At 49.8% G+C, this 23,544-nt stretch overlaps 10 protein-coding genes across 10 annotated transcripts; 4 read left to right on the top strand and 6 right to left on the bottom strand.

Moving 5' to 3' along the window:
* Positions 1-162: 162 nt before the first annotated feature.
* Positions 163-960, top strand: ATEG_00964 (uncharacterized protein; the record flags this gene model as incomplete). The annotated part of the gene is made up of 2 exons (XM_001211050.1): positions 163-244; positions 314-960. The coding sequence occupies 2 exons, from the start codon at positions 163-165 to the stop codon at positions 958-960; spliced, it is 729 nt and encodes a 242-aa protein (XP_001211050.1).
* A 497-nt stretch (positions 961-1,457) lies between these two features.
* On the bottom strand, positions 1,458-2,106 carry ATEG_00965 (uncharacterized protein; the record flags this gene model as incomplete). Its single annotated transcript, XM_001211051.1, has 2 exons — positions 1,458-1,530; positions 1,781-2,106. The coding sequence occupies 2 exons, from the start codon at positions 2,104-2,106 to the stop codon at positions 1,458-1,460; spliced, it is 399 nt and encodes a 132-aa protein (XP_001211051.1).
* Positions 2,107-4,687: 2,581 nt separating this feature from the next.
* ATEG_00966 (uncharacterized protein) lies at positions 4,688-5,258 on the bottom strand (the record flags this gene model as incomplete). The annotated part of the gene is made up of 2 exons (XM_001211052.1): positions 4,688-5,053; positions 5,190-5,258. The coding sequence occupies 2 exons, from the start codon at positions 5,256-5,258 to the stop codon at positions 4,688-4,690; spliced, it is 435 nt and encodes a 144-aa protein (XP_001211052.1).
* Positions 5,259-5,880: 622 nt separating this feature from the next.
* On the top strand, positions 5,881-6,355 carry ATEG_00967 (uncharacterized protein; the record flags this gene model as incomplete). The annotated part of the gene is made up of 2 exons (XM_001211053.1): positions 5,881-6,049; positions 6,093-6,355. The coding sequence occupies 2 exons, from the start codon at positions 5,881-5,883 to the stop codon at positions 6,353-6,355; spliced, it is 432 nt and encodes a 143-aa protein (XP_001211053.1).
* A 2,506-nt stretch (positions 6,356-8,861) lies between these two features.
* ATEG_00968 (alpha/beta fold hydrolase) lies at positions 8,862-9,738 on the bottom strand (the record flags this gene model as incomplete). Its single annotated transcript, XM_001211054.1, has 2 exons — positions 8,862-9,437; positions 9,484-9,738. The coding sequence occupies 2 exons, from the start codon at positions 9,736-9,738 to the stop codon at positions 8,862-8,864; spliced, it is 831 nt and encodes a 276-aa protein (XP_001211054.1).
* Positions 9,739-10,840: 1,102 nt separating this feature from the next.
* On the bottom strand, positions 10,841-11,622 carry ATEG_00969 (uncharacterized protein; the record flags this gene model as incomplete). The annotated part of the gene is made up of 2 exons (XM_001211055.1): positions 10,841-11,343; positions 11,412-11,622. The coding sequence occupies 2 exons, from the start codon at positions 11,620-11,622 to the stop codon at positions 10,841-10,843; spliced, it is 714 nt and encodes a 237-aa protein (XP_001211055.1).
* Positions 11,623-13,110: 1,488 nt separating this feature from the next.
* ATEG_00970 (uncharacterized protein) lies at positions 13,111-13,695 on the bottom strand (the record flags this gene model as incomplete). Its single annotated transcript, XM_001211056.1, has 2 exons — positions 13,111-13,300; positions 13,370-13,695. The coding sequence occupies 2 exons, from the start codon at positions 13,693-13,695 to the stop codon at positions 13,111-13,113; spliced, it is 516 nt and encodes a 171-aa protein (XP_001211056.1).
* Positions 13,696-14,575: 880 nt separating this feature from the next.
* On the top strand, positions 14,576-16,342 carry ATEG_00971 (uncharacterized protein; the record flags this gene model as incomplete). Its single annotated transcript, XM_001211057.1, has 3 exons — positions 14,576-14,836; positions 14,909-15,253; positions 15,317-16,342. 3 exons carry the CDS (start codon positions 14,576-14,578, stop codon positions 16,340-16,342), a joined length of 1,632 nt encoding a protein of 543 aa, XP_001211057.1.
* An 813-nt stretch (positions 16,343-17,155) lies between these two features.
* Positions 17,156-18,321, bottom strand: ATEG_00972 (uncharacterized protein; the record flags this gene model as incomplete). Its single annotated transcript, XM_001211058.1, has 2 exons — positions 17,156-17,481; positions 17,532-18,321. 2 exons carry the CDS (start codon positions 18,319-18,321, stop codon positions 17,156-17,158), a joined length of 1,116 nt encoding a protein of 371 aa, XP_001211058.1.
* Positions 18,322-21,784: 3,463 nt separating this feature from the next.
* ATEG_00973 (uncharacterized protein) lies at positions 21,785-23,501 on the top strand (the record flags this gene model as incomplete). The annotated part of the gene is made up of 2 exons (XM_001211059.1): positions 21,785-22,139; positions 22,207-23,501. The coding sequence occupies 2 exons, from the start codon at positions 21,785-21,787 to the stop codon at positions 23,499-23,501; spliced, it is 1,650 nt and encodes a 549-aa protein (XP_001211059.1).
* Between the last annotated feature and the right edge of the window lie 43 nt (positions 23,502-23,544).

Consider the following 23,544-nt stretch of genomic DNA (forward strand, 5'->3'; position numbering starts at 1 on the left):
CCCCCCCCCCCCCCCCCCCCCCCCGGACGACAGATGCTTCGTTTGCTTACGCCTGATAGCACGGTCCTCGGAGACCCTTCAGCCACATATAGGCCTCTTCAAATAGACACGAAATCCTTGCAATGTCTTATAAAAGTTGGCGGATTCGACGAAGAAATGACAATGAGTTTCTTCACCAGCAGAAACCCCAGCATCTCCTCCTACCTGCAGTACTGTGACAAGACCCACAAACCAGAGTCCATGAGTTAGCTGCACTACAAGCTCCTGTACTAGTGCTTTTACTGACTGCGCTGACTTGTCTTCGCCACTGCAGTTATTCTTTTCCGTTGCCCAAGGAACAGCAGGCACCTTATGGGTTGCGTTCGCTTCCAGATTGCTTCTCGGAACTGTCTGGCTTTCATGAGTAGCGTGCTCGCCGAGGACATATATGGAGTGTGGACACGCTGCCAGTCGAATACCGACCTTCTGAAGGTGCATCCGCTATATCTTCTCGCATTTGTTTACGAGCAGCGTTATTACAGATGGGCGGACTGGGCGGCCTCTCTCTGGAACCAGGTCGCCGAGATAGAGACCGCGACGAACATGACCTCTCCAACATGGAAACGAGAGGTTGAAGTCGATCGCCTCCGCTCCCTTTCTACATCTGGCACTCTGCTCAACGAGGTCCATGCCACCCATGTGGAGCTTAGTCACAGCGATACGGTTTTGAGATTCGGATTAAAAATGGGACGATATTGCTTAGATCTCGTTGCCGAGGCAGAGAATAAGCGACAGGACCTTGGGTTTGATACCCTGCCTGTATGGTACAAATCTGCCTTGGAAGCACGGTTAAAATACACCCTCACCCAGTGCGAATCTCTCTCCGATAAGCTCTTGGAATTGAAAAACAGACTCAGTGGGCAGATCGAGGTGGTTCGTATCACCTCCCCTTCCAAGGTCAAACAAATAACTAGGGACTGATATTTTGGTGGCCAGTCTTATAATCTAATCGCCCAGAAGAACAGCCTTGTCAATCTTGCAGTTGCGCAGAAGCAAGCCAATGACAGTCGAACGGTGAAGGCCATCGCTGTCTTGACATTGATCTGCCTCCCATCCACACTGGTCGCGGTAAGCCATCTTTCGTATTGCCTAGTAAATGGCAAAAGGGGTCCCACTAACCAGAGACAGACATTATGGACTGCAGGCCTGTTCCGCCTCGAAGGTAATAAGAACTGGCAGGTGTTTATTGCGGTGTCTTTGGCGCTGACTCTTGTTGTGCTCCTTTGCTGGAGGCTTTATGTGCTGGTGTCTGAAAGGTGGACGGAAAGCCCGGACATTGACCATCTGTTTATAGCATGACTTTGACGACTAAGATGGCCTTCCGACCTTCAATATCTTATCGTAGAAGATATATCCAAGACCATCGTTACTCTGTGTTCTTCTATGAGAACGCTTAGGCCAGTGGCAATAGCTGGGACTTAAAGGCTAGAGCTGGCAAATTTCTGCTGTTTAAGACTGGAGACAGTTGAATTGTAAGATTTTAAAATCGAGCTATATGTGTAAACAATTGTAAAACATTAAGTACACAATGAGGCGTCCGAACGATCATAACGGGGAATATACGAGTTGTGAAGATTATAAGGTCAATTCCCCCGCTCAATGGCAGATTCAATGGCTTTTCCATCATGGAAGAACAGAAGGCGTGTAGCTCTGGTCAGGCTGGACAACCTTCCCGCCGGCAAGCTGAGCATCCGTGTAAGCAGGCCAAATAATTTGTCGGCTGCTTTGGTTGACCACAGACAAGGTCGTGAACCCATTGTTCGCACCGAATTGATCGCTCCAGCCGGAGGTGATGGTGTAGGCGCCGCATTGCGAAGGCCCGCCGTTGGCATGGGAGGCGGGGCTGCCCGTTACAACGTAGGTGCAGGCGGTGGTGCCAGATGGGGTCTCGATGCCGAAGGTCCAGGTACATTTGGTGTCAGCGGAATTGCAGACACGCTTCATGCTCTCGATGGTCCATTGGGTGTTGGCAACCATCATCGACTTGGATGAGGCCGGGGCGGGGGCGGCCAGAGCCGTTGAACAGGAGAGGGCCGCGAGGAAGAGCTGGCTGAGGGAGAACTGCATGGTTGCGGTTTATAACAAGCAAGTAACTGTTTTTCAGGTGTGGGAGGAGGCTGTTTGGATGATGTTGCCTGAGAGTAATGGAGGATGGCTCAATTGAAGTGGACTGAAAGTGATGACAAGAGAAGGGGAGAGAGTCGTCTTATTTATACGTTTTTTCCTATCCATCGCTTAGTAGCAGCCTTGCTTGATGCGGCTTATGTACAGAGTCGGTGACCTGATGACCTCAAGTTTGTCTCAAGCGGGGTAGTATTCATACCAAGGGAGTGACATGATGCATTCCTTAGCTGTGCAGCGGAGAAACCGAAGCCAGTGCTAATCTTAGACTGATCCACCTATTGGCCCTGTCTTAGATGATTGTCTTGCCCGCAGGCTGTAATGAGACATCGTGGCAAGCAAATGCCCGATTCCATCTTGCATGATCTGGGGGTTGTGGGCCTAAAGGCCAGCAATAGGCAGAGTAGTGACACACTGCCTTCCTTACTCCGGAATATCATCGGGGGCCTGTTTTCTCACCAGCTCTAGTTAACTACTTAGTTAGTCAACTAGTCAGCTAACTACTCCGCACCTGAGGTATATGTAAGCAACAACCAAGACAGTGGCGGCTTGTGCACTTCGGTTAGATTCGCTGACCGAGACATGCATGAGACCTAGCCTATCGGACCCTCCTCGTACAGTGGACCTTGTGGCCCCACGGGCCGGTGCATCATGATGAAGATAAATTGAGGTCAGCCTGCGACGCCCTGCCCGTTGCTTTTGGCGGAGACACTTAACCGGTGAGTCGCTATACCCAGGCACTAAAGGCTCGAATGTCCAAACAAGATGTGGCAGCACTAATGTGGCCTGATCCTGTCCGATCGGTCTTTCACAGATCAGACCCCGCATTCTGGGGGCCGTCCTGGTCTCTTATTGCGTCACTTGGCTTGAGGGTGTGCCTAATATCGTTGAGCTACTGGGTACCCTACCTGGGTAGATTAGGTATCTAGAAATGCCTCGGATAGAATCAATCGTCAGCATGAAGATCCGCGGCGGCAACGGAATTACGCCAGTCCACTGACAGAAAAAGAGCATTAAGGCGTCACATTGTCAACTCTGACTGATGAACATAATGGAAACATCGATCGCCATTGCTCCGCATCTATCTGATAAAACAACATACTCCGCACACTATACTATATAATTCGCCTCAATCATAAAGTCCCCACTCGTGTTGAGAATCGGGTTCTCATACGACAACCAAGCATTCCCAGGAATCACGAAGCGGGCCGAGGTGTTGAGGTCCTTCTCCAGGCTTGTCTCAGCGTCTCCAAACGAGATCTGTTGATATTGCTCCACAAGCTGGTCCTGTAAGTCCTGATATCGGTCTTGAAGCGGTCCAGATGGTTGGTGCCCACAGTTTCACCAAGAAACTGCAACTCATCCGCCTTCACCTGAAAGACTTTGGTCAAATCAGTGGGCAGTGTGAGAGAAACTTTTAGGCCACCGTCGGTGGTCATGACGGTGATCACGGCTTGCCAGGTGATTCGGACATGTATGCTGAATGTTCTCCGTTAGTTGGATCCAGTAAAAAGTAAGAGACGAAGAACGGTACTCAAGTGTAGGCGTATGCCCAAATCATAGGGGCGGTGGTTCCGACCGACGGGCACTTGATGGTAACGTCCGTAATGCCGCTCGCATTGATGCTGCAAGCTCTCGGCACCGCGTTCAGCTTGTTAGATGTGGTACCTTAAATGCCAACGTCATCAATTGGATTCATCTAGTCCGAGACAACAATAAATATACTTACAATCAATGTCGAGCCCTATTCCAACCGCCCTCTTTCTTGAGTGTGTTATGCTCTGTTCCTCATGTGATGGAGACCACGTCCACATCACGGGGTCCGATGCGCTCTGGTTTCACGCATAATAACTGGGATCAGCCGAATGGCTAGTGGTCCACACCGCAATCTTCCATTGCTATGCCAGGATATCTTCGATACTCGTGCTGCCGACCCACGACTATGTATAAGCATTGAAGAGAGACAGCAGTTGAGGGGCAGTCCGCAGGAGGTAGCTATCCCAGATGATGTTATGGTCGATGATAACCGTCCCGTTGATGCCCGGAGAGTCCCAGAATATTCCAGAAGCCGAATATCTGCGAATGGTCGGTTCTTGGTCATTTGCAGGTAGAGTAACATATCGTTATCGCCGGCCGGCACAAGGCCTTCTCCCGGCTTTGTCTCGTTGATGGAAACGTAAGGGTAGGTCTGCATCCTCAGAGATGCTGGGAGGAAGGATGGCACCTGCTCGTTCACACTGTCTGTCTTGGCCGTATGTAGCGCATAGCCTAGGGTGCACTTCTGGCGACCCTGCCATTTACTGTCCTGGACGACGTACCAATGACTTAAGATCACACTCAGCTAGGTCTTTTCCTCGTCGGTCAGGTCAGGCCCGTTAAAGGTGTTCTGTTGGCGGCTGGGAGGCCATTGTCAGTAACAAAAGCTGATCAAGGTCACAAAGACAACAAGGGGGATGGCCACTGACTCAAAGTTGATGATATGGTCATCTTGTCGCAAACGCACGCTCGTCAGCCAATAAATGTCCTCTCATGCAGTACAATCATATTTACTAGTAAAGGGGAAGAACAGAGAGCTGATCGAGAAGTCACCAGGCTGCTTGATCTGATTTTGAAATTCCTTGAATTCGTCAGAGCTTGGTGGAATCTCCTCTTTGTCGACAGTGCAAGTCCAAGCAATTGTCCAGTCGTTGATTTCGATGTCCCTTTTGCGATTGCTAGCCAGCCATATGGAGTTAGCCGTGCGATGTGACCCGATTTCGAGATGGAGCGTGCCGAACGACATGGTACAAAAGTGCATGGAGCCGAGATTCTCCTGGCCGGCTACATTCAGGGAAAGTTGGCTGCTCTTCAGTGTTACATCCGGAGTGCCAATTCCTTCTACCGAAGCATTTACCTGAGTTAGTTCTGGATATTTCGTCAATAGATTGGACATGGCATTGTTGATGGCCTTTTATGACACGGCGATGATCTGACGCGAAGCTGTAAGCGTCTCTTCAGTATTGTCAGGGAGTCTCGATGTCAAAAAATACCTCGTTAAATATCCCTTTTGGAGTGTCTAGTGAGGACTGCTGACGCTTGCTGAATTCGGTTTTACCCATGGTTATAAGAGGGCCAAACTGATTCGAGGTGATGAGTGTCGAACTTCCACGATACATGTTGGAAGTTATATTATAAATCGGTGAGCATGCAATCGACGTGTTGCGACGTGAATTGTACCACCAGCATGCCGGCTTAGAGCACTGCAGGGATACTTGCAGGACGAGGCATTTCCTGTTACTCCTGGGAGACAAGAAAAGCCTGACCAGTGTGCAGGGAATACATGTCCATGTCATAATGCAAGCTTTGTGACCATACTGACATATACATTCCCGATGATTGTCAGGCAGCTACGTAGTATAAATCATGGTACTTTTTCCCGCTTTAGACAGGCGGTTTCCAATCTCCATCTCCTTGGGCGAGAGGTAACCATGGCTATCCCTTATGAGCCCCAGCCCGCTTGCCCGGCCAATTGGCGGGGTCAGTATGTTGTCAATAGTAGTTGGTGCAGTGCCAGTCAAAGAGGATTCTGGGACTAAAGACACAGGAAGTCTCGACATATGCTCGTAATTGTCGTCCACCGAGTTGATGAGTGAGATTCTGGATGGAAAATAAAAAACTGGCTACCGGCGAGATGTGTATTTGACATCTACTCACCTCGGCTCCGATTTATTGGCCCACAACATGATGTGTATATACACCGACGTTCTGACTTTCGACTCTCCAGAAACGATCCTCGCCCCCACGGCAGACAGCATGCTTGTCCTGGCTGCGCGGGTCCTGACTGCCGAGGCCCCCGTGACCCTGAAGGTCCACCCTGCCTTGTACATCCATCCTGAACCAACCAGTGACGGTGCAGAGCCACAATGTGTCGCAGAGTGTCTGCTTGAAGCTAGGCCCAGAGACGAATCACGCCCGGGCGGCGATCACCGTCCAGACAGACAGCATCAGCATTGAGTACTATCAGCAGGACTTCGACAAGCAGGATAAGATGTTCGAAGCCACTCTGGCGACCCAGTTACGAAACGCACAAGCTCTGTTCTGGCAGAAGCCTTCCATCACTATATCGCTGTGTGCGGACAGGGCCACTGCGACGGCCCGTCCCGCGCTTTACCCGGCGCTAAATGCGCAGGCGGCTGCCCTGAGCCAGCAGTCATGAACCACAACCCGGAGCGCCCCCGGAACCGGGTCCGATAGAATTCCTCTTCCACATTCCACCTCCCTTAAAGCCATACAACTCATTATTTTCATCATTTTTCCACCACTATAACGCCAAATCCGTCGACCAAAATAGCTAGTATATATAAATTAATATAGAAGAATTCACTGCTAATTTTCTTTTTCTAGGCCTGGAGAATTAGAAAACCGCATAATTATCGCTTAAAACACTTTTTCGATCCTACTCCACTAGGGCCCTAGCACGTTAGCTACCGCCTTTAACACTGATTTAGATTGTGGCCTAACTGGCTACGAATATGGCTATAGAAGCTCCCGTGCTAGGCGAGTGGGAAACCGCCCCAGTTGGCGGGTTTTCCAGGAAGCAGATGAACACGACCGCACTGTTCGCACCAATCCTGTCCAATTACATCTCTTTGAGCACTATTTGTTTGGATATTCCAGGTGGATTTCCGGTGCATTGTTCAATATGTCTCTTCCCGGAATGAGTCTTGTCGATCCATCCATCACATAATGAATCGCCAGACAATGGGAAATACCCAGTTAACCCCAGGAGATCGAATAGGTGAGCTTGAGCACTACACGGTATCGGAGTGTTAAGTCAAGCAAGTCTTGAATTAGACGATTGTTCGTGTACTCAGTGGCACAGCCAGGGAGACCAGAACCAGTAGCGAGCTATTTACAAGCGGAGAGTGATTCTGAATGGCAAGTGTATGATAGTGCCGCCGGTCTCCATCACGCCATGTAGGCATGATCGAGCATTGCTTGCATCAGCTTATTTTTTATTTTTTTTTTTTTTTTGTTACATCGATAAGGAATGTCTGTCTTACCCCCATTGTCTCCCGACCATCACCTCACCGGAGCTCAGTTAGGTAGGTTGACTAGACTGGTCTGTATTCTTCGGCTTAGTCCTGCAAAGCATCACTCGTGAACTCACTGTGTTTCAGTATACCAGACATTACTTTTCCAGATTTTGGTTTGTTCCATGCTGTCCTGAGGCTGGAGTAGAACATAAATCTCCAACACATCAAAAAGCCGTACTATTAAATCTATACAGCTCCCAGGAGACTTTAGCCCATCAATAATCTCCAGCCTCCAAAGCCGAACCCACCGCGCTAGCTTAATCCTCATCCCAAGCACAGACCCAGCCAGCGATCATAGCTTTGCCAGCATCTTCACAGACGGGTCGCATTTCCGCGCGGCTGGCCTACAAGCGTATCTCCGTGGCGCCCGTCGCCGGCCGAAGAATCTCAACAACGGGGTGTACCGCGTCAACCTGAATCTCGACGTTGGGGCTATATGCGGATATCCAAGATGGGAAGGTCTTCTATTTCACCCGTGGGCCGCAGAGCGCGCGGGTATCGTACGACATCACTACCACCGGCGAGATCGGAGAAATCCACATCGACCGATCATTCGGAGATGAGGTCCATGCGTATCCAACTCTATTTACTAAATGGACAACTCAGCTGCTAGATTGTGAGCAGCTGGGTTTGATAGATTTGGTGTGGAGGGTGTATGCGAGGTTCGACTAGGAGGTTGGAATATGGCGAACCAACTGCCCGAAAATAGTCATGGTCAAATACGCAGAGCCAGCTAGAAGATGTCCTTAAGAGAGCAGCTAACACCGCAAGTTGTAAATAGATTCCAAGTATCCAAGTGGAACAATGCGCTGCTTCATACAGCGTCCACGGGGAAGGAAATATCAAAAAAAAAAAAAAAAAAAAAAAAAAAAAAAGCCAAATATACATCGGTACAGGGACTTCGCTATATCGCTGACCACGAAAGTTTGAGGCGCGTTAGCGTTCTTTGTAGGAACTGACGTTGTAGAAATGGATTTCTGCTACCCTATAAACCATTATTTGAGCTCCTCACTTTGTCTAGACGATTCGGGAAGACTGGGGTTGTCGCGGCATGGGGAGCGTACACTAGAGCTGCGAGGTGTCTCGAAGAAAATAGAATCTTATCGTCCCACAGGACTGGCAGCGGGTATGTTATTGCCAGTGCAACTTCTATAGAGAGAAACTAAGATCCCCCTATGCAGTGAGATAGCGCCACAACAATCGATGGCTTTGGTGATATCAGCGTGCTCCAACAGCCAATATGCAACCAATGTGGCGGTCCTCACATTCTTGTCGCCGCTATTGCCCGGATTGACAGAGTTTCAATATAGTCTCAACCTCCTCTACCTCCGCTTATGCCTCTTGGATTTGGCCAAGGCTTGGAGGACAAAGGAATTGGTCAGAAAGACATTGCAGTCTGATACGACCATTGGTCAGTATTGGTACAAAGAAGCAGCCGACTCACTCATGAGACCGCACCACCACAGTCAGGCAGCAGAATAGAATATCAAGCGCCTACAACCTGCCGTCAAGCTTACTTGTTGACAAAGTTTGAGATATGCTAACCTTGGGAAACGTAGGAACTATTGCAACGCCCTGACGAGCAGTGAAGTCAATGAACCACAACTGGAACATAAACCATCAACATTATGCGAGAACTCTCTGTTTAAAAGCTTGAATCCACTCAGCCACGTCCTTGGCTTCTCTCAAGTGAATCAACAGATGACCCTCGTCCTTAATAACCTCCAAACGCACATCTGTGTTAACCAGTTGTTCCTTGATGTCCACAGCATCCTCTAGCGGATATGTCTTATCATCCTCACCATGAATCAGAAGAACCGGAACACGAATTTCACCCAGTCGATCAAGCAGGGTATCCCTCTCCATCATCGAATTCAGGGTAGGCACCACATTCTCAGCGCCGGAATGGCGATGAACCCAGTCCTTCTTGATCTGAATCGCACGCGGGCTGTCGACATCAGGATTCCCGCCCCAGCCCAGGATAGCGGCGTTCATAATCTGTTCACTGGGAGCAGGTGTTGCAACCCAGATATCGCGAAGTTGGTAGAAGGCGCTACGCTGGACGTCCGTCACAGCAGATGCGTTGGAGCCGAGTAGAACAAGGCCCACAACTCTGGCGGGGTTCAGCAGAGCCAGGCGGAGGGCGATCATCGAGCCCATGGAGATGGCTGCGATGATGACTTGAGAGAGTTCAAGCTCTCCCTGCAAGGTATTAGCTTTGGCTGTGGCTGTATGAGATTTACCATACCAAGAGAGCGAGGACATCCTCAGCTTGATCCCAGAGAGTATATTCCTTGCGGCCGGCGGTGGTCTTTCCATGGCCGTTCAAATCGATGCGGAGGAGGTTGACATCTGACAAGTGCGGCGCAAGAAGCTGGACAGTCTCTTCCCACATGGTTGATGACATCCACGAAGCATGGATGAAAAGAATGGTAGCATTGCCCTTTTGCAAGGGTGCCTGTGTCTGCCAATAAAGGCTGTTGCTGGAGAACCCAGAAGACATGGTTGTTATCCAGTGAATTGGGTAATGACGTCTTGTTGTTCAGTTTGTAGTTAGAATCAAAGAATCTAAGGGATGTTTGTATTTATATTATGGACACCCGATGGAAGGGCATTGTTATGTTTTCGGTTGTGGTTGGAAGATAACGTTATGCGGAGATGATTATGGATCTCGCAAATACCTAGGACCTATCCTAACGGACCTTGATATATCCTCGTATTCGTAACAAAATCTCGTGTTTCCTGGGATTCTAGGATACTTAATCCCCTAGCGAGTGGTTTAGCCCAGCCACATTGTCGTATTCGTATTGCTGTAATCAAAACTGGCCTTGACGCTTTGAAACTGGACAGAGAACCTCTGGGAATGGAGATCGCAAAAGATATTAGCATTCAAAAGGCGAAGCTAATAAAATACAAAATACCCAGGTGCCTCCAAAGCAGCACGTTCTCGTTCCCTTCGTTTCAGGACCCAGAGACTCTTTTATTTGCCTGCTCACTCTTTTCACTATCAGGTCTTTTTGCTACTTTCTGGTCTGTGCGTTAGACCACTCATACTATACGAGTGGATTTTTTGTCAAAACAAAGCAGGAATTGCCTGCCTTGCAATTTATAGAGGCGGACAGTCTAACATAAATTCCATCAGTACTATAACATAGGAATCCTGGGTGCTTTAAGATCTGGTGTTTGAGAGAACGCTGCACACTATTGATTCACTATAACCCTCTCCTTTTGTGCGTGTTGAACCAGCCCGTTCGGATTCAGCCCTTCCCGAACATATGACCGGTTAATGAACGGTTCGAGTTTGCGTGCCTGGGCGTCTGTGATAGGAACCCGAATGTTGCCTCGCACACGCTCAAGATATCGGTCCATCATAGGAACGAAATGGAGACCCCCAGAACCAAAACGCCTCAGTATATGCGCATTGGGCCGAGCTTTTAGATACTTCATGCAGCTCTCTTTTCAGCTGCGCTCTATCTCCGGCTACTGTCTCTGTTTTCTCCCCCTGTAATATCCCCAGCGATTCCTTCGCTATGTCCATGCTCAAGCAGTCAGCTATAGCGGCTGCCTCGAGTGCGAATTTCCCTGCCTCTCTGGAGTCTTTGCTCTCACTCGCTAATACCATAACCGGTGAGGGTGCGATACTGCGTCATAAGGGTGGTTTTGGCCTTTAGCAAGCAGTACACCTGGTCGATCTTCTCAAAGTACTGTAGTAGCGCCTCACGCCAGAGGCACATTTCCGCAAGTTCAACCCATGTCGGAGGGACTCCCTCGTCAATCAGTCCTTGCTTGCAGTCGGCCCATGTGTGGCCCAAACATCTGTACGAACCATCCGCTATGGAGGTGGGAGGGATCTGAACATCATCTAGAATGGTAGAAAAGGCGGCGTACATCTGTTTCCAGTAGTTCTCTGGTCGTAGCGTACCGGTCCAGTGAGTCCACCAACAGACGGCGTCGCGCATGGCATACAGGTTGGCGTCCTCCACGTCGATGTCATTTTTCCAGCTGGTAATTGTGAAGTCGTTTGGATGGTTGTCAGGCGCCGTCGTAAGATACTCTTCGATGTGCTTAATAACAGTAGCCACATCGAAGCAGCTGCAATGTGGAGAAGCTGTGTCCCCTACTATTTTGAGTTAGTCTCTCTTTCCTTCAATCAGTAGATTGCCACGGTCCACGTACAGACGGAAAATAAGGACATTGAAGGCTCACTAATTTCCACACCATATACGCTCCCATTTATGCCAGTGCTAGTGGCTTTGGAGGGTGTGGATAGTCCATCTATTTTGCAAATATGCATATCGAATCCCAGTGGAGCGGACCCTGGAACGTGACCATCCCCGAAGTACCGCTTGACCTTTTCCCACATTTCCTTGGTTGTAATATTGGCCATTATGGTTGAGTGCGCAAAACAATGGAGGAACAGATCTCTGATTTAACGAGGTAGCTAGACAGGTATGCTTTATAAATATGTTATAGACACTTATACTTCGTAAACCGTGAATTATTAGTGCGCAATCCGTTTCGGAGGGAATGAAGTCTGTGTAAAACTTTCTACCTGCGTAGATAACAAGCCCATTAGCTTTTTCTCTATCTGCACTCGCCCGTTCTAAGAAAGATTTGTCCTTTCCCCTTTGTACCTGGTTGCCTTTTTTAGCATTAGGCATGTAGCAAACCGGTAAGAGAGTCCCTAAACTCTGCGGGCGCCTGAGATTGTAAAGATACACGAGCGAGCCAAGGAGCGTCGAGTCGGTTAAAGCTACCTATGTACCTCTTCAATCCACCCTTGCTGTTCGCTCACGCGGCCTAGGATTAACGAAATATCTACCTATATGGTGGGAACCTGGGTGGCGACGGAGTAATTGTAGAAGCGCGTATCCTTTCAGGGGATATCATATTTATGCTGCTAGTATGATATGGTCCCCGTCGTCGGAACAGTATCCACCTACTTGGCCTTTCCCTGCAGTGCAAGGGCAAGGAGACGCACAGAAGAGAAAGAAAAGAGGCTTCTGGACTTATAGAGATCTAACAGGCTCGTAAATGGCTCGAAATTAACAGAAGGATAATCTGATATAAGCTAGAAGGTCCGAAGACACCATAGAATCTTAAAATTACGTTCTATTCGGGTTCACGCAATTTTAATCTCCTTATTATCGATGCTAAGAGTAAAATGTATAACTAAATAGTGGACAAGATGACTAGGATATGGCCTATTATGTTATGCAACGCCTTACAGTCCGGATCGGCGCTAGCCGTATGGAGGATTTCACAGGACTGACCTTCAGATGCATACCGGGCCAGATTCGCCGGCGTATCGCGCATATAGTTGGGTAGAGATACATGCCATTCACTTAAGTGATAAGACGCGTTCCTAACTGCTGCATCAAGTGCGGTATTATCGGCTTGTTTGGCCACTGCCATGTCGTTTACCACATATCCCAGTAAGGTTGTTCATTAAGGGCGAATTTGGCCACTCTTGCTACGTTAGGATATCGGATATCTGGAGGAAAGTGGGAATATGTCGTTCTCACGCCGGAGTATTGTTTTTAGAATTCTGAGTCTTGGAGAAAGCAAATATGCTTGGAGGCACTTGATAAAATACCCTCATAAAATACCCTCAGAACCCTACTGCTCCCCACGACGTTGCCTCGTAGTTCCCGTGGTTAAATTCCCAGCCCGCCATGACACTTGTCAAGTAGTGATCCTCACTGTACCAGCCATTGCTAATACCATGCTGGAAGAATGGCATCAAGCTACCTGAGAACCAACCTGCGTTGGTCGTATCAACGTATGTCATAGTTAGAGCACCGCCACTGGGCCAACTGCCAAAGTGAAGCGGAATTAGCACCCTTGACTTCAGCAACAAGTCTTCTGCTGAGCCTTACTGGTATAGGTAGATGTCCCACTGCTTGCCACCAATGTTCACATTCCGTGCCCATGGTACCGCGCCGTTCGAGTCATAATAGTCTGAGAGGGGACTATTGGGAGCCTGGTACGCAACCCAGATCATCACCTCGTGCTGCGAGTTACGATCGGTAGGGGCGTAGCTTGAATCAATGAAGATATCATAGCTAATTGATAGATCTCATCTCAGTTATGCATACAACGTGGAGCAATGTCACATGGCAAAGAAAGCTTACCAGGCATCATACCCGGCGCCCTGCGCAGGATAGGCGTTTTGACTGAACCATGTCTTATGATCGGGATTGAGATCTTTAAGCTTCTTAGGCAGGGTATGAACTGGCGACCAAGTCCCCCAGTCCTCCCCAGTGACCATGACGGTGAACCCAGTACCATCCGGTGCGTTTACTCCCCATGAGCTGTCGTCTTTATACCATGGGGAGATGGTACCAGAAGTACTGAAGTGCTTGAAGTAGTAAGTGCCCGAGTCAGCCCCATTGGCAAACCGACTCAGTCCGCTCAGGAGAGTGCAGAAGGTCAAAATGGCATGACAGGCTGGCTTCATGGTGGCTGTCGGAAATTTCGATGTTTTGCTGTTTGGAAAGATTGGAAGGTATTCGGATCTGATCCAGACATAGGTCAGACAGCGGGGAGAATCGATATTTATGTCTTCTAAACTACAGTTGAATGGAGCGCCAGGTGCTGCAGATGAGTTGGGCCTGTAGGCATCTCATACTCCGTAGACAGTATTCCACTGGCTACTTGCTTCTGGATAATGTTCAACGCCAATGGATTTGGTTCAAAAACCACTTTCCGGTGCAGGCCAGACTGATAGTTCTGGATATGATCAACACCGGTGTACACATGTTGACGAAGATCTCGGTCTGCAAACGTGGCGGGGTATTGCTCCGGGACCCTGACTGGGGATAGTACCTCGTATTAAGAATTGACGACCCCATGGGGTACAGCGTTACAGTGCGGAAAACAATAAAGTTGGGCCAACCAGCACTTCTCAAACGCGACGCCGGGTACGTACCGGAAGCTTAATAGCCTCGGTTCTCGTCCCCGCGAGCATGGCATTTCCTTGCTGTTGGCGTATTCTACCTGGCCTAAGAACAGCCTTCTGCAATCTGCCGTGGCCGGAAAAATGGATCAATGACAGGACGTACCCTTTATCCATTCCATTCGGACCTGTAGACACCTTAGTTTAGAATGAGTGAAGATCGCTCCCATAGTAGCGCCTATTCCAACCGGGAAAATGGAAACCAAACTACCCCCACCCACCACCAAAGTGATGTGTTGGATATTTAGGCTGTGGCCATGAGATTCCTTATCCATTTCTCCTCTGGAGAATGCCATAAAAACCCAGAAGCTTGGCGACGACGTGCAGACAATTTCACCCAGCGAAGCGTACAACGAGCCCTTCCATTTCACTTGTCCAAATTATGACGCCACACAAACTTATCACCTGGGGCATCTATCTCGTTGCCGTATGTAGTGGTTCGGTTTTGTCAAATGCCAGTGAGAGTATTGCCCCGGACCATCCGAAAGTCGACCTTGGCTACTCAAAATACCGTGGCGTCAGGCTTCCTGGAGGTGTGGACCAGTTCTTGGGTATGCGATATGCGCAGGCTCCGGTTGATGACCTCCGATTCAGAGCACCCCAGGAACCCGAGGACCACTACGAAGAACAAGACGCATCACAGGTTAGTTTCGTCCCGAAAGGACTGTTCCTACCAATTTTACAGACTCAGCTGAGTCGCCAACCCAACTTATAGTTCGGAGCTCTCTGTCTCGGTACGGGGCAGCAGCCCGGTAATGGTCTAGACGAGGACTGCCTCTTTGTCAATGTGTTCAGGCCCTCAAACGCCACGACAGAGTCAAACTTGCCCGTCCTGGTATACATTCAAGGTGGCGGATACGCAGCTATGGGGAACGCAAACTATAATGGCACAGAGATCATTCATTCCTCGGGTGGGAACATGGTAGTAGTGATGTTTAACTACCGTGTTGGCGTTCTTGGGTTCATTGCCAGTGACAACTTTGGAGATGATGCTGACTTGAATGTCGGTCTTCTTGACCAACGCCAACTCCTTCTCTGGGTTCAAAAGCATATCAGGAAGGTGTGTTGGCAGCGCTCCCGCAAAGGCCATCATATACGTAGCTAATCATCATTTCTCAATAAGTTTGGCGGCGATTCAAACCATGTCGTCATACAAGGCACGTCGGCTGGTGGTGGCTCTGTGTCTCATCATCTCACAGCCTACCGAGGCCATGGCCAGGAGCGGCTTTTTATCGGCGCGATTCTTGAGAGTCCATTCTGGCCGACACTTCGATCGGTCTCGGAAATGGACTTTCAGTACCAGCGGGTGTTACAATTGACTGGCTGCTCGTCCCTGGCCTGTTTACGCGGGATGAACATTTCTGCGCTCCAAGCAGCGAGCGGCGGCTCTGCCTTTCCCGGCGCCGCACCCGGCGATCCCACACCACTATTCTACTGGCTACCCGTCATTGACGGCACATTGGTTCCTGATCAACTATACACCCTTTTTACAGAAGGACAGTTTGCCCGCGTTCCGATACTTGTGGGTCACACAACGAACGAGGGGTCATATTTTGCCAACAACGCGTCTACCGCCACGGAGGTCTCTTCCTTCCTTCGAGCGAACTATCCCCGTCTGCTGGAGGCCCAGTTGGAAGAAATCAATGAAGAATACGCGAATATGGGCCCCCTCCCAGACCACGCAGCATTCTTCCCCAGTGCTTCGGCTGCCTATGGTGATGCTACCTTCACCTGCCCTGCCAACGAGATGGCCAGCGCCGTAGCGCACTTTACGGGCGCCAACAGGGTGTGGAGCTACAGGTACAATGTACTCGACCCAGGGACTGTAGCCGGTGGGTACGGGGTCCCCCATACTTTTGAGACAAGCGCTGTCTTTGGTCCCGGACAAGCGGGCTGGGCTGCGAACTCTTACTACACAACCAATGCCCCCATTGTTCCTGTCGTCATGGCTTACTGGTCGAGCTTTGTGCAGCATTTGAATCCCAACACTAACAAACGCCCTGAGTCACCGGAATGGAAACCTTGGCGGAGACTTTCGGGATCACAAATCCGGCTGCAGACTAACAACACGGCAATGGAAGAGGTTCCCGAATGGCAGAACAGAAATTGCACAATGTGGAAGCACCTTAGACGGACTATGGACCTATGAGCCTTGTGATGGGATGAGAGTGCGGGTTGGCACCAGCCTCGAATGTGGTATATCTATACTGTTGTATGGACGGTGATAGCTATGAAGAACATTAAAGCATGTTCATATTATTCAATTCTGGCCCTCTAGGCTAGTAAGTCTTGTTGATGGTAAATTCACGCAATCCAAATTGCAGACAGACCAAACTTCCTTGCCATCTACGCTACCTAGGCTGTTGAGACAGTCTTGTATATTTAGGTCACTCACTCCCACAAATATATCGCCCTTCGATCAAAGCAATTGACTCAGATCCTGAGAGGCGTAAATAGTCTCGGACGTTCGCTACTGAGAGATGCCTAATACCTCTCAACAAGGATCGCCTCGCTACTCCTCACCACAACGATTCCCCCAGACTTCTCCACCACCTTCCTACCTGTTGGCCTGCCCAGATCATAGCTCTGTCCCGCGAAAGTTGCGCCAGAGGTCGCGTCACTTCCTGGTCCGGACAGCCGCTTTATTTTCGTTCGCTCTCCAAGTAGATGCGAAACGTCGATCAAGGCCCTCGGAGCGATTCGGTCCTCAACACTTGATTCCAAGAAATCCATATTGAGAATTACAAGACGTTCGGGTCTCGTTGGGGCTGATGGTGAGCCATCATAGAGCGCATAGACTGCTAGGGTAGGATCTGCCACCGGGATGGAGACAATGTGCGGGTTACTGAGCGTGAGAGCTGCCGCCATAAACAGCAAGCTGTAGTACCTTCATTCACACTGTCAATACTCATCCAGACTCGGTTGGTTTATATGGAAGGGCTCATGTGCCTTGAAATATAACTTACGTAGGGTAGACTGTGGCAGCCGTTCCATTGTGGGGGACAGGTTGCCACATACTGTAGTAGAACGGTGTCCCCATATGGAAGTACACGCCGCTCATCCCTATGGTTGCCCCATGGAGCATATAGTCCAACTCCCAAAGCGCGGCACCAAGTGTATTGCTTACACCTTGCATGCCGTGGCAAGACACACTTCCCGTCTCCCCCATTAGGAAATGGAGACCAACATGATTTGCAGCTTGGATCTCAGGGGCCCATTGCGAGAAGTACTCCACCATGGAAGTGTGGTTCATGAGCTCAGGAAGTGACACCCGGGCTTCTCGTGCGGCTGGCCCTCGTCAGAAAAGAGTCCTCATCAGGGGGTCTAATGCCACTCACGATCGCAGCGAGAATATGGATACGTGTGGTCCGAAAGCGACACTGCATAATCTATCTTTTCCGGCAGGCCGAGGGCGGTGATCTCCGCCAAAGAAAAGTTTCCCTGATAGACAGGTAGCTGTGCTAACGCTCCGATCGAGAATCCTTTTCTCGTCCTCTTCCCCAGCTGGCTGAGCCAATCCTCTTGCTCTGCAACGTAGTTGTCCACAGTCCATGGCCTCATGCGCTGCGACGGGCCATAGAAGTCGGGCTCATTTCCGAGCTCGTATGCCCGCAGACGCGACGGATACATATACTTCTCCGCGGCTTCGACTTCAGCAAGGGGAATGGACACGTCGTTGCGGCCGAAGTTAAGACCGAGGATGAACTCCTGCCGCGCTGGGACGTTTTCGTTTAAGACAGTAAAGAGGTCTTTGTTAAAGCTGACATCGATAGCTTCGTCGTTACCGCTTGCAAAGGTGCTGTTCAATGTCTGCGGGCAATCGGCACAGAACGAGGCGACATCTTGCGTGTGTCCGCCAATGCGGATGACAGGGGGAGCACCAGCTATGTCTTCAATGTTTTGAAGGAGGACGCGTGAGAGGGTGTTGGGCTGGTCGACGTCACCCAGATAGTCTGTGATGTAGCAGAATTCAATAGACAATGCGGCGATGTCTTTCCGAATCGGCTTTGCAATGCTGTCCTCTTGGTCAGCTAACCTGACAATGTTTGTGACAAAGTTCTCTGCTCGCGAAGGCCAACATGCAACGCCTGGCACAATGAGCAGCAATGAAGCTGGAATTGAAAGCATGACGGAGGAGCAATATAGTGAAGACTATCTTGGGGATACAGCGAAGATGGTGAGTTAGGCTATGTTGTAGGTTTGTAGAACGGATCGCTCACCTTTTTTATACTGCCACGGGAGTCTGCATGGGCAACAAGAAGAATACGGGGCTAGACGTAGAGCCAGGAAGTCAAACGCCTGCCTCACCCGGTATGTACTTGTCTTAGCAGCTTGTGCGGGGTTGTGAAGTCCCTATTATACAGTTCAGTACGCGAGACAGCATGGATGGCTACCGAATATCCCACCGATCATTGTGTTCAATTGAAGGTTTAGAAAGTGTCTAGCCTATTTTTTATTTGAGGACATTGCCTGGGTATACTCTGGAGTAATTTCGGCGTCACTGAAAGGGTCGAACATAGCCTGGGGGGTTCTTAGGACATCCCGCTGTGTTAACTCTTAGCTTCCTGGTTTGAGAGGAAATATATTTCACGACTGTTTTGGCGATAGGGTTCATGAAGAGAGCGCAGGAGGCTTATCAGTGCTCACACCAGCAGGACTTCTTCTGGAATTGCACAAAAGGTTTGTCTAGCTAGACTGCATCTACGCGCACTGAGCCAGGGTCGAATTGAGGCTATTTCTGGATAATGGGCTGGTCCATTAGACAGTCAGGCCAAATATCAGAAACCCCGCTGGAAGTCTGCGGTACCTCTCCGGTACATGGTATTATTACCCCACCACAATAATATCTCCCTTCGGTGAATACTACTAGTGGATTTACTACGGGAAAATACGAAGAAAAGTGGGCTACATAGCATAATCCCTTTCTACCAGGTAGGTGATACGTAGTATGTCACTACTCTACATACTAACGAAATGAGGGACAATATTTCGAGTTGGTTGTTGGGGTATCTCAGCATTCGACGTTTTCGCATTCCTGCGCTTCCAGTTGGTGTCATAACCAGAGACTAAGTGCAAGTGTGGGTTTATTAACCGGAGAGAGCACGAAATATTGATGACTGACTAAACCACCATGAGACCGGCCGAAGCGGGCCACGCCTGCTGGTTGACTCCCCTTCCCCTTTCATGAAGCTCATTTCCGGAGTTTGAGTTGACAGTTCCTAGTCTGTACAGGCGAAAATGCCATATCGCGGTCAACAGTGAGTGTTGCACATCCTGCACGGCAAGGGGAGCGGAGTGCTCTCGCAAGAGCTTGCCTTTGGGCAGCATCCCAGACCAACGCGAGTGCACAGGGTCCTTCCCCGACACTAAACAGCGATGCTATGCTTGTTGAAGAAGCGATGCGCGAGCTTCCGCCAAAGCCCATTTGCGTAAAGCTTGCTCGGTTGTCCTTTGACAATATCGACGATAAATTCCATGAATTGGAGATTTGTTTAATGTTTGCTCTTTTTATATTGTCCCCCAGCCATGGATTTCAAGCTGGTTACAGAAGTGGAATAGCTGTACGAAGAACGCGTCTACGCGCAGCTGTTGAACAATTGCAAATCGTGGTGTCTGATTCCCACGACTAAATGATAATATACAGGCTGTACAAATCACATAATAAACAGGTGGGCCGGTTATAATCTGCGTTGTAACTTCCTACGAGACCTTGAGTTTAGCTTTATAATCCTAGTGTACCCCTCTTAACCGGCACCATCTAGACCGAAAGGAGTATAATCGCGATGGCGCCAAAATTAGAAACTAGGATGCTCTCAAAAGACGCGTCTAGCCTCCAATCATCTTCGACTTAGAGGTCTCAAAAGTAGCGCGCTATACATAGACTTCGGGGGATCAGGGAATCCGGTTAATCTGGTGCTTTCGGATAATTGTCAGAAGTTAGCACAAAGTTAGTATCATGCAATGCAGGGTAGTACGGGCTGGTAATGCCACCAGGCTAACGTGATTGACAATAACGTCAGACGGAATAATCGAATGAAGAGAAAAGGAATTGTGCTGGCGTAGATGTCTGGACACGCCGTGTTACATCGCTCTGAGGTTAAGGACACCACTTCTCGTGTCCCACACAATTAGGCACGTTCTCGATCACTCAATGCAACCCGTATCTGGGCAGTACACATCCGCTTCATTCATGGGCCACACCAAATGAGGGATATTCAAACCCGCCATTCCACCACCTGTCTACACCATACCCAGCTAGGTTACTTCTCTAATTCACGACATCCAACCCTGTTTTGTAAATTGGTTCAACGCCACTCCATCGATGAATAAAGGACTCCTGTGGTTAACATTGGGCCCTTTCTTTCGCTGATTACTTAATGCTGTAGCAAGGAGCTCTTGGCCAACGGGCACCACTTCCTCCTATCATCTGCCAAGCACGCATTCAAATGTGTGAAACTGATTTCTGTAGACTTGCGGTCGTGTGCTTAGTACATAGATTGTGAACCAAGCTGCCTTCTCCCAGAAAAGGGCTATTCCTCCCTGGCTCAGGGTGCAAGAGAATGGCAAGGGCCTCTCGATAGGCCATACGGTACACGCATTGACAGTTGTATCTCGAGCGCTGAGTAGTTGGAAGAACTACAGCCATCGAGGGCCCAACCACCTTGAGGTAAATTCAGTTGATCAGATTAGGTACATGAGACATCCCGGTATTAGATCAGGGTCACGATGTAGGAGGCCATTGTATCGTCCCGGTTTCCGGTACTGCTTAAGAATTGCGCGGTTCACGCAGGTACCGCCTACAAGTATGGGATCACTGCAATGCTGAGTCCCATGACTACCATCGTCATAAAAACCCCGGGAATAACGGGAATAGGGGAAAGAGCTGCTGGCTGTTGGAGGGATGCTTGTTTATATTATCGGCTTCGCCATTTGAACGCGGGTCTCATCTGCGGCCTGTATCTCCTGTGCTTTTCCATGGATCTTGTAATGTGAAGAAGCACATGCAGAGCCATTACAAAATAGGGCTTTTGTGGACATCCCTTTATGTGTGTCCGAATTTCCGCGTATTATCATTCATATAGTATATTCCGCCCGGCGTAATCCGCCTCCGCGCACCTTTCAGTCATTAGCCCCGGCTTTCAGCAATCTCTATTGGTTAAACCTTGTCGTTTCCCGCTATATACTACCTAGGTATTTTGTGTCTTACGCCGACGACCATCTCCTACCACGCATTCAACCTTGCTCTATGACTTTTGCCACATGGCGGGTTGCTTGCCCTACCTCCTGGTGTACTCTTTAGCCTGATTCAAACTTGAAGCTGTACTCCCCGGTTGGTTCTCCGGCTTTCTCCACAATTCCCCGGATCCTCCAGCCTGGCGCCAGAAACGGTTCTGATAAATCTATGGCTGCCTGGCAAACGGAAAACACCACGTATAAGAGGAGGAGATTGCTCAGGTCAATCAAGCCATTCCATGCCGGGGCCCATCGAGACCACTGCTACAACCAAACCTTGCGAGACCAGAGCACTACAATATTACATTTGCACCGTGGGTTTTGCAATACTTTGTCGACTTAGCAACAGCCTTTCGACATGGCGGCAGACATGAGCCAGAGCGAGACCACACTGGAGAAGCTGGCTGCCCATCATGTGCAGGATACGCTGGGCGTTGGTGCGGTCATTGAGGCCAAGCAGGCAACTGAAGAAGAACATGCACAAACCCTCTGGCAGGCACTGCGTGCCAACCGCAAGGCTGTCGCATGGTCCGTCTTGATTTCGTTATCAATTGTCATGGAGGGATATGACACCATCCTGATGGGTAACTTCTTTGCCTATCCCACCTTTCAGCAGAAATACGGCCAGTATTATGGCGAAAGAATTGGTTGGCAGGTGTCAGCTCCCTGGCAGACTGGGCTGAGTATGGCCAGCACTGTCGGTTGCGTCTTTGGTAGGTTGTGGGAGCATTGGAAAAGCCGTGGTTGTGAAGGTGTTCTTGCGCGCTGACGATCTTTCAGGTGGCCTCCTGAATGGCTACTTTGCCAGCAAATTTGGGTATCGTAAAGTCATGATGGTCGCGCTGGGATTCTTGACTGCGTTTATCTTCATTGTCTTTTTCGCCAACTCCGCCGCCGTTCTTCTCGTCGGCCAGATCCTCTGTGGCCTATCCTGGGGCGTGTTCGCAACAGTTGGCCCTGCATACGCCTCAGAGGTCTGCCCGACCAACTTGCGTGGGTACCTCACTATCTACGTGAACATGTGCTGGGCCATTGGCCAGATGATCGCATCTGGTGTCCTCTATGGCCTGTTACACCGGTCAGATCAATGGTCCTATCGCATCCCGTTTGCTCTGCAATGGATATGGCCTGTACCCTTGATGGTTATCTGCTGGCTGGCACCGGAAAGCCCATGGTACCTGGTCCGCAGTGATCGTCTCGAGGAGGCCAGGAACAGTATCCGTCGCCTGGGAGGGGCCAAGACTGAGGAGCAGATCAATGGGCAGTTGGCTATGATGGTGCACACGGCCAAGATCGAGTCCGAGATTGAATCCGGTACCACATACTGGGACTGCTTTAAGGGGGTCGATTTGCGCCGCACAGAGATTTGTTGTGTCGCCTTCTGCGGCCAGATTCTGTCCGGCAGCACGTTCGCCTACTCTCCTGTCTATTTCTTCGAGCAGGCAGGCATGAATAACAACCGGGCATTCCAGCTAGGCGTGGGCTGCACGGCAGTGGCTTTGGTCGGGACTGCTCTGTCTTGGTGGCTCATCACCTACCTTGGCCGGCGGACGCTGTATGTCTGGGGTCAAGGCATCCTTTCCACGTTTCTCTTCATCATTGCAATCATTAACTCGACATCGCATACAACCGACGCCCAATGGGCCCAAGCATCCTTCTGCTTCCTCTGGCTGTTTGTCTTCGCTCTGACCATTGGGCCTATCACGTATGCCATTGTATCAGAGACTTCTTCCGTGCGGTTGCGACCCTTGACAGTTTGCCTCGCGCGGACGGCTTATCAGGTTTGCAATGTTGTCTCGCAGGTGCTGGAGCCGTATTTCATGAACCCTACTGCCTGGAACGCGTCTGGTAAGACCGGCTTTTTCTGGGGTGGCACGGCCCTGCTCGTCTTCATCTGGGCATTCTTCCGTCTTCCTGAGCCCAAGGGACGTACGTACGCCGAGCTAGATATCCTCTTTACTAAGAGAACCCCCGCTCGCAAGTTCGCTTCTACTCAAGTTGATCCGTATGCACTAGTTGAGTCACCCTCTCAGGAGGGTCTGATCCGTGGTGGGAGACCTTCCCAAATAACATAAGCTATGACCTCTGATTAGTCGACCATACCAAAGATATTTTGTT

The sequence above is a fragment of the Aspergillus terreus genome, genomic scaffold, assembly GCF_000149615.1.
Source record: "Aspergillus terreus NIH2624 scaffold_1 genomic scaffold, whole genome shotgun sequence".
Taxonomy (NCBI): Eukaryota; Fungi; Ascomycota; class Eurotiomycetes; order Eurotiales; family Aspergillaceae; genus Aspergillus; species Aspergillus terreus.